Source organism: Heterodontus francisci, chromosome 5 (genome assembly GCF_036365525.1).
Source record: "Heterodontus francisci isolate sHetFra1 chromosome 5, sHetFra1.hap1, whole genome shotgun sequence".
Taxonomy (NCBI): domain Eukaryota; kingdom Metazoa; phylum Chordata; class Chondrichthyes; order Heterodontiformes; family Heterodontidae; genus Heterodontus; species Heterodontus francisci.
In genome coordinates, this window is record NC_090375.1 from 157,542,674 (window position 1) to 157,560,000 (window position 17,327).

The 17,327-nt window shown below is 43.7% G+C and overlaps 1 protein-coding gene across 1 annotated transcript in view; it reads left to right on the forward strand.

Annotated features, from left to right (window-relative positions):
- itprid1 (ITPR interacting domain containing 1) overlaps window positions 1-17,327 on the forward strand; it is a 210,298-nt gene that overhangs the window by 182,581 nt on the left and 10,390 nt on the right. Inside the window, exon 14 of the mRNA XM_068032668.1 lies at window positions 5,952-6,079. Within this exon, the coding sequence (XP_067888769.1) occupies window positions 5,952-6,079 (128 nt within the window). The remainder of the gene's footprint in view (window positions 1-5,951; window positions 6,080-17,327) is intronic.

A 17,327-nucleotide genomic window follows, 5' to 3' on the forward strand; every position in this document is an offset into this window, starting at 1 on the left:
GAATGAGAAAATCAAATACAAAGAAAAACTTGGGAGAAGAGTCTCACATTTTATTGCAACATTTAAACCACACTGATTTTAATCGTAGACTTTGTGAGATAGTGTAAAACAGGTGATAGTGAATCGGCAGCCCATTTTACATCTCTCCTGATTTTTATTTCCATTGATTTCAAAAACTGGGAGAGATGTAAAAGGGACTGCCAACTCGATGTCTCCTGTTTTACACTGTTACACATTGTCAAGGTCTGCCATTTTGCAAGATCTACAGTAATATTGGCAGCCACTCCACTGAGCCTGACTGCCATCCATTGCTTATTGCTCTGAAGAGCAAAGAACATGCTGAGAATGGGAAGAATGTTGATTCTTTTGCTGTTTAAGTCTAACTTTCCTATTCTCTGTGTTAATTACTGAGTTGCTATCCATTTTATTTGCATTATCATCACTGAGCTGGGAATACTGGCGGATTGAACAGATATGTCAATTTATTTAGAAAATTCTTAGAAGAATGAAATTGTAAACATAGAATATTGAGTACAGCTGCAGCTTAAACCATGAGGGGTTCTTGTGCCACTGCACTTCCATTGTGACTATCTCTTTTCATATGCCATGTAGAAGAAGGCTGTTGGGAAATAAAACAGAAAATGATCAAAACACACAGCTGATCAGTGAGCCTCTGTGCAGAGAACAAATACATTTATAGAGTCTTCATTTTCCATCTGAAACATTAATTTGTTCAGTCTCTCCCAGAATTTTATGTTGAGGCGATGGCCCCACCCACTGGCCAAAATGTCAGTGGAGAGCCCACCTTCACTGGGCCTGGAAGCCACACAGCAATTTTGTGTGGCCCAGGCCCTTATTTGGCTTCAGTCAGGACTTCTGCCCCTCTGAGGCAGAAAGTTTTCACCTCCAAGAGCTGCCGGGCAATCCGAGCGCCAGCAGCTCTTCAGTTCCATCAGTGGCCACAGGGAGCAGTGGCCACTGCTGGGACTGCACCCAGCAAGAAGAGGACAATGGACATCACCCTTCAGGAAGGTAAGTGGGGTTTGGGCCTTACCGGGGACAATCAGCTGTGCCCTGCTGAGGGGAGTGGGGGCTGGAGTCTAGGGAAGGTGGGATAGCTTAAGTGGGGGCAGCCCGTGGCGCTGGGGGGCCCTCCATGGGGCACAGTCTATTACTGGGTGGCCTCCTCAAGTGCTGAAGTGCCCGTCCGTTGCTGATAAAATGCCAGTGGCGGTAGGCGGAAGCCTTAAGTGGCAATTAATTGGCCACTTAAGGGCCTCAATTGGCCTGGTGCGGGCGGGCCATTTGCCACCTCCCCCGCTGCTGATAAAATAGCAACGGGGCGGGTAGGCGACAGGAACATCACTGCCAAACCACCTCCCCCCCCCCCACCTCCCACTCAAATTGATGCCACCTCCCCAACACCTCCCAGCCCGCTCTCAGGAGGGGGCATAAAATTCCAGCCATTGTCTGATCGGCTAAGTATTTTTGGCATTTTTTGGGTGGCTTTCAGATTTCCAGCATCTGCAACATTTGGCTTCTATAATGCATCTATTGGTTTTAGTTTTCAGAGAACAACAGGCACTCCTAAAATTCCTGAATTAAGGGGAATTTAACATATTCAGTTACCTTAAAGCAAAGGCATTGATCAGGGTCCTTTATACTGTTTGTCAAAAGCATTATTTCTTTGGGTGTTGTCAGTTTTTTTCAGGGGGTGTATCAGTTTTGTTTTGAAGTTATTTACCAATAGTAACACAGTTCTGAAATCCCAAATATATCTCCAATTAATTAAAAAACCAATAAATATTTTTGAGGTAGCTCCCTTCTTTATCAGGAAACCACCTTTTGTACCATTTCTGAGGCTGGGCACCGAGGCACAATGGCCGGAATTTTATGCTCCCCGGGGGAGTAGGCTAGAGGCGGGGGTGTGGGGGAGGGCATAAAATTGAGTGGGAGGAAGGGGTTGCCATTCTCATCACCTTCCTGCTTCCACTGCAATTTTACAAGCGGTGACAAATGGCCCGCCCGCCCTAGGCCAATTAAGGCCCTTACGTGTCTCATTACTTGCCACTTAAGGGCCTCATCCCACCATCGCTGGTGTATTACCAGGTCTGGGTGGACAGCTTAGCACCTCGGGAGGCCACCCAGTAAAATCTGGCAGAGTCCTTGCGGGCTGATGGGGAGCCCTCCTGATCGGGCATCCTATGCTCAGAAATAATAAAGGGGCAGTCACACTAATAGGAGTATACCTTAGACCCCCAAATAGTAAGAGGGAAATAGAAGAACAGATATGTAGGCAAATTTCTGAGTGCAAAAACAATAGGGCAATAATAGTTGGGGATTTCAGCTACCCTAATATGAATTGGGATGCAAACAGTGTGAAGGGCACAAAGAGTATAAAATTTTTGAACTGCATTCAAGAGAATTTTTTTAGCCAGCACGTAACAAGCCCAACGAGAGGGGACGCAATTCTAGATTTGAATGAAGCTGGGCAAGTGGATGAAGTAGCAGTGGGTGACCATTTTGTAGATAGTGACCATAATACAGTTAGATTTAGCATTATTATGGAAAAGGACAGAGATAAAACAGGAGTAGCAGTTCTAAATTGGGGGAAGGCAAATTTTACAAAGCTGAGAGATGATCTGGTGAAAGTGGACTGGATACAGCTACTTGAAGGAAAGTCAGTGGCAAGCCACTGGGAGGCATTCAAAAGCAAGATTTTATGGGCATAGTGTAGACATGTTCCCACAAAGAAAAAGGGTGGTACTGCCAAATCTAGAGGTCCCTGGTTATAGAAGCACAGTCTAAGGATAAGGGGTTATTTAGGACTGAGATGAGGAGGGATTTCTTCACCCAGAGAGTCGGGAACCTGTGGAGTTCTCTACCACAGAAAGCAGTTGAGGCCAAATCATTAAATATATTCAAGAAAGAGTTAGATATAGTTCTTAGGGCTAAAGGGATCAAGGGATATGGGGAAAAAGCAGGAACAGGATACTGAGTTTGGGTGATCAGCCATGATCGTATTGAATGGCGATGCAGGCTCGAAGGACCGAATGGCCTACTCCTGCTTCTATTTTTCTATGTTTCTATAAAGCAGAAAAAGAAACATAATACTTTAGAAAGCCTAGAGGAGTATAAAAAGTGCAGGGGTGAAGTAAAAAAAGGAAATCAGAAAAGCAAAGAGAGGACATGAAAAATTATTGGCAGGTAAAACCAAGGAAAACCCAAAAATGTTTTATCAGTACATTAAGAGCATGAAGATAACTAAGGAAAGGGTAGGGCCTATCAGAGATGTACAAGGGAACTTATGAATGGATGCAGAAGATGTGGGCAGTGTTCTTAATGAGTACTTTGTCTCTGTCTTCACAAAGGAAATGGATGATGCAGACATTGTAGTTAAAGAGGAGGTGTGTGAAATATTAGTTATGATAAGCATAATGAGAGAGGAAGTACTAGAGAGTCTGACATCCTTGAAAGTGGATAAATCACCAAGGCCGGATGGATTGTATCCCAGGCTGTTAAAGGAAGCCAGGGAGGAAATAGAGGATGCTCTGAGGATCATTTTCAAATCCTCACTAGATAGAGGTGAAGTACCAGAGATTTGAAGGTCTGCCAATGTTGTACCATTGTTTAAAAAGGGTGCAGTGCATAGGTCAAATACTTATCGGTTGGTCAGTCTGACCTCAGTGGTGGGCAAATTATTAGAATCAATTCTGAGATTTAGGATAAACTATGACTTAGAAAGGCACACATTAATCAGGGATAGTCAGCATGACTTTGTTAAGGGAAGGTCATGTCTTACTAACTTAATTGCATTTTTTGAGGAGGTAACAAGGAGGATTGATGAGAGTAGTGCAGTGGATGTTGTCTGCATGGATTTTAATAAAGCATTTGACAAAGTCAGACTGATCCGAAAAGTAAAAGCTCATGGGATACAGGGGAATTTGGCAAGTTGGATCCAAAATTGGCTCAGTGATAGGAAACAAAGTGTAATGGTCGACAGATGTTTTTGCGAATAGAAAAGGGTTTCCAGTGGCGTTCTACAGGGCTCAGTGTCGAGTCCTTTGCTGTTTGTTGGATAGATTAATGATTTGGACTTAAATGTGGGAGGCATGATTGGAAAATTTGCAGATGACACAAAAATTAGCTGTGTAGTTGATAGTGAAGAGGATAGCTGTAGATTCCAGAATGATATCAATGGTTTAGTTGAGTGGGCGGAAAAGTGGCAAATAGAATTCAATCAGGAGAAATGTGAGGTAATGAATTTGGGGAGGACAAACAAAGCAAGGGAATACATCATAAATGGGAGGATATTGAGAGGAGTAAGAGAAGTGAGAGACCTTGGAGTGCATGTCCACAGGTCCCTGAAGGTGGCAAGACAAGTAAATAAAGTGGTGAAGAAGGCATATGGAATGCTTTCCTTTATTGTCCAAGGTATGGAATACAAAAGCAGGGATGTAATGCTGGAACTGTATAAAATGCTGGTTAGGCCACAGCTGGAGGTTTGTGTACTGTTCTGGTCACCACATTACAGGAAGGACATAATTGCTCTGGAGAGAGTACAGAGGAGATTTACAAGAATATTGCCATGCTTGAAAATTGCAGCTATGAGAAAATATTGGATAGGCTAGGGTTGTTTTCCTTAGAACAGAGGAGGCTGAGGGCTGACTTAATTGAAATGTACAAAATTATGAGGGGCCTAGATAGACTAGACAGGAAGGACCTGTTTCCCCTAGCAGAGAGGTCAATTACCAGGGGGCACAGATTTAAGGTGATTGGTAGAAGGATCAGAGAGATGAGAAAAACTTTTTTACCCAGAAGGTTATGGGTGACTGGAATTCGCTGCCCACATCGGTGGTAGAGGCAGAAACTCTCAACTCACCTGGACCTAAAGTGTTGTAACCTGCAAGGTTATGGAACAGGTGCTGGAAGGTGGGATTAGATTGGGCGGCTAGATTTTTCAGCCGGCGCAGACACGATGGGCTGAATGGCCACTTTCTGTGTTGTAAATTTTCTATGGTTCTAGGGCTCCCCACGACACAACCCATTCCCACTGGAGCACATTTCCCCCCCCCCCACCCCCCACCTCAACCGACCCCCCATGCCTCGCTGGAGCCAAGCCAATTATCTTAAATCTGGGGCCTTGTCCATTGCTGCCCCTCTCGCTGGGTGCAGTCCCAGCAGTGGCCATCACTCCTGGTGGCGCTGCTGATTGGCCGATAATTCTTGGAGGTGGCACTTCTACCTCAGAGGGGTGGAAGACCCACCCGAAGCCAATTAAGGGCCTGGGCCATGTAAAATCACTGTATGGCTTCCAGGCCAGTGGGCAGGGCCTCTTCCCCAACATAAAATTCCAGCCGATATTTATCACTCAGTCTAAGTTCCTACAACTCACTGATGTTTTACTGAATCTGTGTGCTGCTGAGATCTGGGATTGAGTCAGGATGCTATTGGCACAAAGCATTGTGTGATTGAAAGTGCACTTTTGAGAATTTGGCTGCTGAGGTCAGTGGTCCTGATTCAGAACTCACATAGTTTTAATAGATGGAAATTAATATTGGCCACAAATCAGGCATGTTGACGTCGACCCCAATATGAAATTCTGTACTAGCATTGCTGAAATGTGAAATAATCCTTGTAGTAAAGGCTGCTGGAAATGGGTACTTGTACTAAATTGCAGATTGCAATTAACCTTCAGGAATTTGAACTTGGTACCAGTGGGTCAGAGGTTTGGTGGGACCTGGAGTACATTACCAGGGAAAAGGAAAAAGACTTGAGCAAAATTATCTGAGAAATCTGGCAAGTATAAGTGATAGAGCTAAGCTTTGGATTTATTTACTGTTCTACTGCTTGATCCAGTTATGAAAAGTATATTTGCCATTCCAAAACTGTAAGTTATGGTTGGCAAAATGTCATAGCTCATCAGATTGTTTCCCCTTTTAAATTTCTAGCATACCATACGAGAAATTGAGACCATGAAGAAATCTCTGCAAGGTTTTCGAAACAGGTTGATAGATCTAGAACAGGACATCATTGAACAGCAGGCTTCAGTCTACAATGTTCTAACTGAAGATGAGAGGTATGTGTAGGTCAACATGAAAAATGAAATATTAAGGGCACTGTCTATCAGGACTGAATAATTGGCAAAGGTTTTATTTGGGGTGAGTGAAGATTAGTGCACTGTCATAAGAGTTTTTTTTAAAAACTGTGAGGTCTGTGTGCCTTTAAGATCTACTTTCTGTGAACAGTGACTGCAGAGACTTGTGGTATTTGAAGTCCAGGCTGCAGGGCAATTTATATCCCAGCAACCTGATAGTTTTACAATTGTCTTGTGACTCTTATTGTTTTTTTTAAAAAGGCTTTAGTTTTCAGTTCTGCAGAGGGAAACAGAACAACTAACAGTGGCCAGAGCTGTGTTTTGCTGATAGACCATAGGAAAAGGCCTATTCTCTCTGAAAATAAGCTCTGCATTTCGAAGGAAAAAGTGCTGCATTTAAGGTGAGGTTTTGACCTGCCTGAAGAGAGAGGAAGAGTCCCAGAGAAAAAAGGAATTGCTATGTCCTGTGAAGAAACATTGCTTTGGAGAAAGGAAGCCCTGTGTTTTGGGTGTGGTAGGTTGCTGTTGCCTCCAGTCAAGAATCTCTGCCTCTAGAGTGAGCAGGATTCCCTGATGTACAGTGCCTCATTGATGGGACTCACGTATCAAGGAATGGTATAATCCTGATGAATTTGTGTTACTCCAGCAGCAACCATTCAGCCTTCAATTTGTGGCAGCCCACCATGCCATCACTATTTGAAGCAGTTGGCAGACTGGACTGCTGGCTGCTGAACAGCAAGTATATTCACTGGAGACAAGACTTATTACATCATTTAGAATCTCCTCTCAAATAGCGTCAGAACCAAATACAATAAAGTTAATGCCTCTGACTGGATTCTAGAAGAACATACAATTGGCAGGTTGAAACTGAAACTAAATTGAGGGAGTAGAGTTCTACTGTGTTCAGTTATCTACAGTATCCTGCATAGTTTTGCAGTCCAAACGGAAGAAATTCTTTTTGACCAGAACAAAACAAAGGTCAGCACAGGTACAGGAGGAGGAGAAAGAGGAGGAGGGGGAAGAAGAGGGAGGAGATAAACAGAAATGGATGAAGCAGATGTGCAGCCAGGAAGATTTTAATTGATAAATAGGACTTGCATTTGCTGTAAATGTGCCTCTGCATGAACTGTCCTCCATAACACACTGGCCCCTTGAACAACATGCTCTGCTGAATTATTTCTGCCTTGTCTCTCATTCCTGCCTGGGGCCCATATTAATGTCCCTTCTGAAAATAACTGCATTAAATTTCTCAAGAGGCTGCAACCAGCTATTTAAGTTCTTTGCACATGGTCATAATTACTTCCCCTGTGCTAAATGTTTGCAACATATGGTATGTATTATCCAGCACTCAATGATTATTTTTTATTAGTTCATAGGATGTGGGCGTCGCTGGCTAGGTCAGCATTTATTGCCCATCCCTAATTGCCCTTGAGAAGATGTTGGTGAGCTGCTGCCTTGAACCACTGAAGTCCATGTGGGGGAGGTACACCCACAGTGCTATTAGGAAGGGAGTTCCAGGATTTTGACTCAGTGACAGTGAAGGAACAGTGATATAGTTCCAAGACAGGATTGTGTGTGGCTTGGAGAGGAACTTGCAGGTGGTGGTGTTCCCATGCATCTGCTGCCCTTTCCTTCTAGGTGGTAGTGGTCGTGTGTTTGGAAGGTGCTGTCAAAAGATCCTTAATGAGTTATTGCAGTGCATCTTGTAGATGGTACATACTGCTGCCACTGTGCGTCGGTGGTGGAGGGAGTGAATGTTTGTAGATGGGGTGCCAATCAAGCGGGCTTTGTCCTGGATGGTGTTGAGCTTCTTGAGTGTTGTTGGAGCTGCACCCATCCAGGCAAGTGGAGAGTATTCCATCACACCCCTGACTTGTGCCTTGGTGGACAGGCTTTGGAAAGTCAGAAGGTGAGTTACTCGCCGCAGGCTTCCTAGCCCCTGACCTGCTCTTGTAGCCATGGTATTTATATGTGTAGAGATACAGCACTGAAACAGGCCCTTTGGCCCACTGAGTCTCTGCCGACCATCAACCACCCATTTATACTAATCCTACACGAATCCCATATTCCAATAACATCCCCACCGGTCCCTTTATATTTCTTTACCACCTACCTATACTAGGGGCAATTTATGATGGCCAATTAACCTATCAACCTGCAAGTCTTTGGCATGTGGGAGGAAACCGGAGCACCCGGAGGAAACCCACGCAGACACAGGGAGAACTTGCAAACTCCGCACAGGCAGTATCCAGAATCGAACTCCGGCCCCTGGAGCTGTGAGGCTGCAGTGCTAACCACTGCGCCACTGTGCTATTCCAGTTCAGTTTCTGGTCAATGGTAACCCCCAGGATGTTGATGGTGGGGGATCCAGCGATCATAATGCCATTGAATGTTAAGGGGAGAGGGTTAGATTTTCTCTTGTTGGAAATAGTCATTGCCTGGCACTTGTATGGCACAAATCTTACTTGTCATTTATCAGCCCAAGCTTGATGATGTCCAGGTCTCACTGCATTTCTACATGGACTGCTTCAGTATCTGAGCACTCATGAATAGTCCTGAACATTGTGCAATCATCAGTGAACATCCCCATTTCTAAACTTTATGATTGAAGGAAGGTAATTGATGAAGCAGCTGAAGATGGTTGGGCCTAGGACACTACCCTGAGGAACTCCTGCAGTGATGTCCTGGAGCTGAGATGATTGACCTCCAACAACCACAACCATCTTCCTTTGTGCTAGGTACGACTCCAACCAGCGGAGGGGTTTCCCCCTGATTTCCATTGACTTCAATTTTGCTAGGGCACCTTGATGCCATACTCGGTCAAATGCTGCCTTGATGTCAAGGGCAGACACTCTCACCTCACCTCTTGAGTCCTTGTTTGAACCAAGGCTGTAATGAGGTCAGGAACTGAGTGGTCCTGGCAGAACCCAAACTGAGCATCACTGAGCAGGTTATTATAAGCATGTGCCGCTTAATGGCACTGTCGATGTCACCCTCCATCATCTTTGCTGATGATTGAGAGTAGACTGATGGGGTGGTAATTGGCCGGGTTGGATTTGTCCTGCTTTCTGTGTACAGGACATACCTGGGCAATTTTCCACAATGCCGGGTAAATGCCAGTGTTGCAGCTATACTGGAACAGCTTGGCTAGGGGCACGCCACATTGTGGAGCACAGGTCTTTAGTACTATTGCTAGAATGTTGTCGTTGCCCATAGCCTTTGCAGTATCCAGTGCCTTCCGTCGTTTCTGAATATCACTTGGAGTGAATTGAATTGGCTGAAGACAGGCATCAGTGATTCTGGGAGGTTCAGGAGGAGGCTGAGATTGTTGCAAATGCTTCAGCCTTATCTTTAACACTGATGTGCTGGGCTCCCCCATCATTGAGAATGGGGATATTTGTGGAGCCACCTCCTCCGGTTTGTTATTTGATTGTCCATCACCATTCACGACCGGATGTGGCAGGACTGCAGAGCCTAGATCTGATCTGTTGGTTATGGGATCGCTTAGTTCTATCGCATGCTGCTTATGCTGTTTGGCATGTAAGTAGTCCTCTAATGTGTTCTGTTTAACCCCAGAGGGCAGAGTAGGCATTATTACAGACTGCTGCCCCTCACACAGGCTTCTTGACAGGTCTCAGATTGTGTATCTTTCTGTACTGGTTCATGATGACACTGTAACTACAGCCAGCATTTCAGTCCCTGCCTTGGCTGGCTACTTCTGGTCATTACCTGCCACTGCTTCATACTTTTGAGTGGGCTTGGTGGACTAGAATGGAAATTTTATTTCCTAAAATTTCTGCCTGAACTGTGTTTCCTTCTGCCATGCCACTAGAAAATGACCAGGTGGAAAGTGAATTCCACTAACAGTGTTCTCTCAAGGTTAGTCCATAATTTTCCAAAAACCAAAGTGAGAACCTCCTATAATAAAATAAAAGCAAAATACTGTGGATGCTGGAAATCTGAAATAGAAACAAAGTGCTGGAAATAGTCAGCAGGTCTGGCAGCATCTGTGGAGAGAGAAGCTCAGTTAACATTTCAGGTCTGTGACCTTTCATCAGAACTACAGCCTCCTATAAACTGGAACCTGGGACATCAACAGCATCAATCTGAAAGATGGTCAGCACAATTGCATCTGTGTTTTTCCCAATGTTCTCAGGTGGCTCGCCCACAAGTAAATGTGGAATTGCCACTGGCTCCACAGTGGACTGCAGGTTTCCGCAAGTCTCTTGGAGACCTGCACAATTAACACAGCTGCATTTCAATATGCCATTCTATACAGGTCATTTTGAAATTCTCAAAAAGGACAATATGCAGTAATTCTGCTCATTCTCTGGTGGCACTCCATATGCAGTGACCATTAACTATAAATCCCTGGGACCAGCAGCAGGGGAACATCCTCTTCCTCTCACTGCATCTCCACTGCTGCCATCTCCACTTGCTCCTCCTCATTAGTACTAGGTGTTTCACCAGTTGCTACTTCCTGACCCTCTTATTCTGATTTCCCTTTGATCAGCTGGTGCTTAAGGGATGGTCGACTTCCCTGCTTGTCTCTGTTGTCAGGGAAGTCATTTTATGAGGCCAATATACACATAAACTCCACAATTACACTTCCATCTCCCACCAGGATGGTCTGAGGGCTCTCCGCTTCCTCCTTGAATGAAGACCCAACCAATCCCCATCCACCACCATCCTCTTCCTCCTTGAACAACTTCTCCTTCAACTCCATTCACCTCCTTCAAATAAAAGGTGCTGCTATAGGTACCCGCATGGATCCTAGCTATGTCTGCCTTTTTGTGAGATATGTGGAACATTTTTTGTTCCAGTCCTACTTCACCCCCTCCCTTACCTCTTTTTTTTCCCTAGTACATTGATGCCTGTATTAGTGCCATTTCCTGAAAGGAAAATTTCATTGACTTTGCTTCCAATTTACACCCTTCTCTTCCCCTCCTTGACTTCTCTGTCCCCATTTCTGGGGCTAGGCTATACACCAATATTCACTATAATTCCACTGACTCTCATAGCTACCTTGACTTCAATTCCTCACACCCTGCTTCCTGTAAGGAATCTATTCCTTTCTCCCAGTTTCTCCATCTCTGTCACATCTGTTCGGACAATGCAAGCTTCCATACTTGTGCTTCCGATACTGCCTTCCTTTTTCCTTAACTGAGGATTGCCCTCCACTGTGGTTGACATGGCCTCTATCGTGTCTGTTCTATTTCATACACTTTTGCTCTCACCCCTCCTGGAACCACGATAGGGCTCCCCTAGTTCCCATTTGCACAAGTCAGGCACAATAGTGAGTAAAAAGCAGCAGCCCTTCAAAAGCTGAAACTATCCCTATTCCCCACCTACATGCAGCAACAGCATTTCCTGTAAACAAGAATTTTGCACAGGAAGCACATTTCAATTGTCTGACCATATCAAATCCAATGGATTGATTTCTCTTCCATCGTCAACGCTGCCATAGAATTGACTGCCGCCCCACCCCCTTCCCACAACCATCGACAATTACTATACTCCCAGAATTTATATGCCTCTCATGAAAATAAACAAAACAAATTAATTTACACTTAAATGGTGCTCTTAATTTAGAAAAATGACCCAAGGAGCTCCACCAAAGCATATGTTAAAAATAGACACAAAGCAAAAGAAGCTTTTGGAGGGGTAATAAAAAAATATCAGTAAAAGGGGTATATTTTTAGGAGAGTCTTAAAGGAAAGGTAGTTGGAGGATTTAGCGGAAATTCCAGAGCATGGAGCCATAGAAACGAAATACTCAACCACCAGTGGTAGGTAAAGTATAGGAGGATGCAAAAAATGCCTGAGTTTGTATTGCGATGAGAGGCAGTTGTGCAAGAGACGGGGAGGAGGTCACAAAGATATGGAGAATAAAGCATGGAGAGACTTTAACACAAGAATAATAATTTTAATTTGAAGCATTGGAGCACTGGGAGATAATGTAGGCAGTGACAACAGTGATGATGGACAAGCAGAGTATGGTGCAGGACAGGAAATGGGCAGCATTAAGCAAGAAATAATTGGAGCTTGTAACAAAGGCAATGTAATAATTGTGGGGGACTTTAATCTTCATATCGACTGGACCAATCAAATTGCCAAATGTGGACTGGAAGATGAGTTTGTAGAATGCTTTCATGACAGTTTCCTGGAACAATACATTGTGGAACCAACCAGGAATAAAGCTATTTTAGATTTAGTATTGTGCATTGAGGCAGGATTAATTAGTAATCTCATAGTAAAAGGATCAATTGAATTCCGTATAAAATTCCATATATTCCATTTGAAAAGCAGCGTATTCCAGTCCCAAAAAAGAATCCTAAACAAAGACAATTACACTGATATGAGGGGAGAGGTGGCCAAGATTGATTGGGTAAATAGACTAAAAGGTATGGTAGTAAATATATTGTGGGAAACATTTAAAGAAACAATTCAAAATGTTCAGAAAAAATGCATTCAATTAAAAAACAAAACCTCAGCAAGAAAGATCCATCCCTGGCTTAGTAAGGAAGTTAAGGATTGTATTAGATTAAAAAAAGAAGATTATAATGTGGCAAAGAATTGTAGTAAGACTGAAGATTGGGAGTGTTTTAGAAACCAGCAAAGGGCCATCAAAAAGCTGATAAAAAAGGGAAAAAAGAATACAAGAGTAAACTAGCCAGGAATATAAAACAGTGGTGCAGAGGTTAGCACCGCAGCCTCACAGCTCCAGCAACCCGGGTTCAATTGTGGGTACTGCCTGTGCGGAGTTTGCAAGTTCTCCCTGTGACCGTGTGGGTTTTCGCCGGGTGCTTCGGTTTCCTCCCACAGCCAAAGACTTGCAGGTTGATAGGTAAATTGGCCATTATAAATTGCCCTAGTATAGGTAGGTGGTAGGGGAATATAGGGAAGGTGGGGATGTGGTAGGAATATGGGATTAGTGTAGGATTAGTGTAAATGGGTTGTTGATGGTCGGCACAGACTCGGTGGACCGAAGGGCCTGTTTCAGTGCTGTATCTCTAAATAAATAAGATTGTAAGACCTCTTACAAATATATAAAAAGGACAAGAATTGCTAAAGTAAAGTGGTCCTTTAGGGGCAGAGACAGGAAAAATTATCATAGGGAATGAGGAATTGGCAGAGACGTTGAACAAATATTTTGTGTCTATCTTCACAGTAGAAGACAGAAATTATATATCAGAAATAGAGAGTAACCTAGGGGCTAATAAGAGTGAGGAACTTAAGGTAATTAATATCAGCAGAGAAAAAGTACTGAAGAACATTAAGTTACTCAAATCTATATTCTAGGGTTCTAAAAGAGGTAGCTCCAGTGATAGTGGATGAACTGGTTATGATTTTCCAAAATTGCCTAGATTCTAGAATGGTCTCAGCGATTGGAAGTTAGCTGATGTAATACTGCTATTCAAGAGAAGAGGGAGGGAAAACCGGGACCTATAGGCCAGTTAGCCTGACATCAGTCATGGGAAAATGCTGGAATCTATTGTTAAGGAAGTCTTAACAATGCACTTAGAAAATGATAGTATGATCAGATAAAGTCAACATAATTTTACGAAAGGGAAATCGTGTTTAACAAATTTATTAGTTTTTTGAGGATGTAAAGGTAAATAAAGGGGAACCAGTTGATGTAGTATACTTGAATTTCCAAGAGATATTCAATAAGTTGCCACATGAAAGATTAATACACAAGATAAGGGCTCATGAAGTTGGGGACAATATATTATGAACAGAGAATTGGTTAATGAACAGGAAGCAGACAGGGATAAATGGGACATTTTCAAGTTGGCAGGCTGTAACTAGTGGTGTGCCACAAGGATTAGTGCTGGACCCTCAGCTATTTACAACTTATATGAATGACTTAGATGAAGAATCCGAGAGTAATGTATCTAAGATTGTTTATGATACAAAGCTAGGTGGGAATGTAAGCTGTGAGTAGAACACAAAGAGACTGCGAAGAGATATAGACAGGCTAAGTGAATGGGCAACAAGGTGGCAGATGGAGTATAATGTGGGGAAGTGTGAGGTATTCACTTTGGTAGTAAGACTAGAAAAGGAGAATATCTTTTAAAAGGTGTGAAACTTGTAAATATTGATTTTCAGAGGGAGTTGGGTGTACACGTACAAAGATCACAGAAAGTTAACATGCAGGTACAGCAAGCAATATGGAAGGTAAATTTCATGTTGGCCTTTATTGCAAGGGGATTAGAGTATAAGAATAAGAAATTCTTGCAACAGTTGCATAGGGCTTTGGTGAGACCACACCTGGAGTACTGTGCATAGTTTTTGTCCACATATTTAAGAAAGAATATAATTGCATTGTAGGCAGCACAGTGAAGGTTCACTAGATTAGTTCCTGGGTTGAGGAGGCTGTCCTATGATGAGAGGATAAGTAAATTGGGTCTATATTCTCTGGAGTTTAGAAGAACGAGCGGTGATCTCATAAAAGATTCTGAGGGGGGCTTGACACTGGGAGGTTTTTCCCCTGGCTGGGGAATCTAGAACACTGGAGCACCATCTCAGGATAAGGGGCCAATCATTTAGGACTGAGATGAGGAGAAATTTCTTTACTCAAAGGATTGTGAATCTTTGTAATTCTCTAACTCAGAGGGTTGTGGATGCTCCATCATTGAATATATTTAAGGCTGGGATAGAGAGATTTTTGGTCGCTCAGGGAATCAAAGGATAAGTGGAGTTAAGACCGAGGATCAGCCATGAAGGTATTGAATGGTGGAGCAGGCTCGAGGGCCATATGTTCTACTCCTGCTCCTATTTCTTATGTTCTTATGTTGTGAGGATGACGTCATCAGAGCCAACGAAAATCACCTGGAAACTCTGAGCCCTGAGAGCAACTGAAAGAGGGAGAGATAGAGAGGAATACAGACTGGGGGAGGGACAGAGAAAGCAACACAAACTGGAGTGAGGGAGAGTTCAAGTCAGCCTGTGTTGTTTGCTGTTGTATAATGTGCTTTGCTCCAGGAGACAGGCAGCTTTGCTGCTGCTCTCTAACAACTGGGCCTTATTTTCCTGAAATTGGGCTTGAATGGTGGGATGTTGGAGTCAGTGAATTGAATTAAGTTTGGTTCTGTTTTATTTTTCTAACTTGCTGTGTATTGTAAAAAGTCATAAAATTATACAAAAACTTTAGTTTGAAGTTACTTATAGCAATGATATTTTTGTTGAATCAGTGATATTTACTTGGTGTCTCTCATTGCTGTCAATGCTGTAGAAACATCACAGAAGTAGATTTTTATTTCAACTTTACTTTTCCTTAAATCTTTCTATTCTTTTGTGTTCTTTCATTGATTTATAAATTATGGCCGGAACTTTACGTTGGGCGGGAGGCCCTGCCCACCGGCCGAAAAGTCAGTGGTGAGCTCACCTCCACCAGGCCTGGGGAGCCAAGCTGTGATTCTTTGCTCCCCAGACCCATAATTGGTCTTGAGCAGGACTTACACCTCCTTGAGGCAGGAAGTCCTGCCTAATGGAGCTGCCAGCCAATCAGCCAGAAGCGGTGGCCACTGCTAGGACTACACCCAGCCATCAGAAGCAACAGGAGGGTCGGCCTGGAAAAGAAGGTAAGTGTTTCTGGTGAGGCCCTGAAAAATCAGCCGGGCCCTGGCAAGGCAAGGGGGGGAGAGGAGCGGGGCAGGAGTGCTGTGCATTGGTGGCGGGAGTGTTGTGTGTTGGGGACAGTTGGGGCTTTGGGGGCAGCTGTCCGTGGGGCACAGGGTGCCCAGTCAGGAGGGCACCCCCAGCCCACAAGAAGGCCGCTTGGTTTTACCAGGCAGCATTCTTAGGGCCTTTGCCGTCCGGCTGCCAAGGGTAAAATACCCACGGCAGTGGGAGGAGACCATTAAGTGGCAATTAATTGGTGATACTGAGACATGCAACTAATGTAAATGTGTAAACAGTGGTTTAATGTGACATGATCAAATGTGATGTGATTAAGCAACACGTGAGCTTTGTTACTTGATTGAATGCCATTTGATTAAATGCCACACGATCAAATCTCCAGGACTATGTCAACTAGAGTTGGTAAATCTAGCCAAGAATGTTAGCATGAAGTCCATCTGCCATTCATTAGAGCATCGACTTATTGGTTTTGCTTTCTCTTTGCTAATTCTCCTTAATTCTGAAGGTTTAACTCCTTGCTGGAGTACAGCTGCCCAAAAATTTCTTGTCCAAGTTGCCATTCTTCAGTTGTGAGGCACAAGAGAATGTGAGCAGGCTAACGAATTGCTGAGCCCAGAACTGCTCCCCCCTATGCAATGTCATTGCACATGCACAGCCAGTATGGACTGGACAGTGATCAGAGGGATAAATCATAGCTGATTTTCTTCCACTAAACCCAGGTTTTTGAAGCTCCAAACAGAACCCTTACCCTTAACTCTGACTGACAGCAGCTACCTCAGCATAGAATAGGGATTGATGTTGGGGCCCTTCTGGTCTGTATAGCTCAACCACTCTGCTTTTCTCCTCAACCCATCCATGCCTGGAACTTTCAAATATTGCTTATCAGTCTTACGTTTGTCACCTCAATACATATCATGATATCAACGCCTGCTCCAGTGTTCAATAAGTTTATGATTGATCTTCAACTTCCACTTACCTGCCTGATCCCCATATTCCTTGATTCTCTGTGAGTCTACAAATCTATCCATTTCAGCCTTGAATATACTTAATGACTGAGCATCCACAGCTCTCTGGGTTAGAGAATTCCAAAGCTTCGCAATCATCTGAGTGATGAAATTGGTAAGCCTACCAATCAGAATTCAGCCTTTCCAGACCTCATTGCCGAGGAAGTTTAAAGAGCTCCGGCTGAGCCGAAGCTGAAATCAGCTTTCCACAGAACAATTAAAGGAACTGTTAGGCCTCATAGAACATAGGAATTGCTCAACTAAAAAAGGCCAAAGTCCGTCTGGTCTACCTTCCACCATCCTGGTAGTCGTATGATACAATGATAATGGAGTTGCTAACTAGTCATAGCAATAAATATCTATCAGTTATTCTAGACTAGATACAGACATGACATGAGGAAAGCCTCATGATCATGTGGAGGGCTTTGGGAAAGTCACCTGTTACTCCCAAACATGCAACACTTACCACATGTTGTGTCTCATGTTACTCATGGGCTGGATAAAGGTAGCTTGAAGGCCGATTTGCCCCACAGCCTTCATCTCAGAGCACCTGGCCTACTGTCCCATTTTCCCATGCAACCT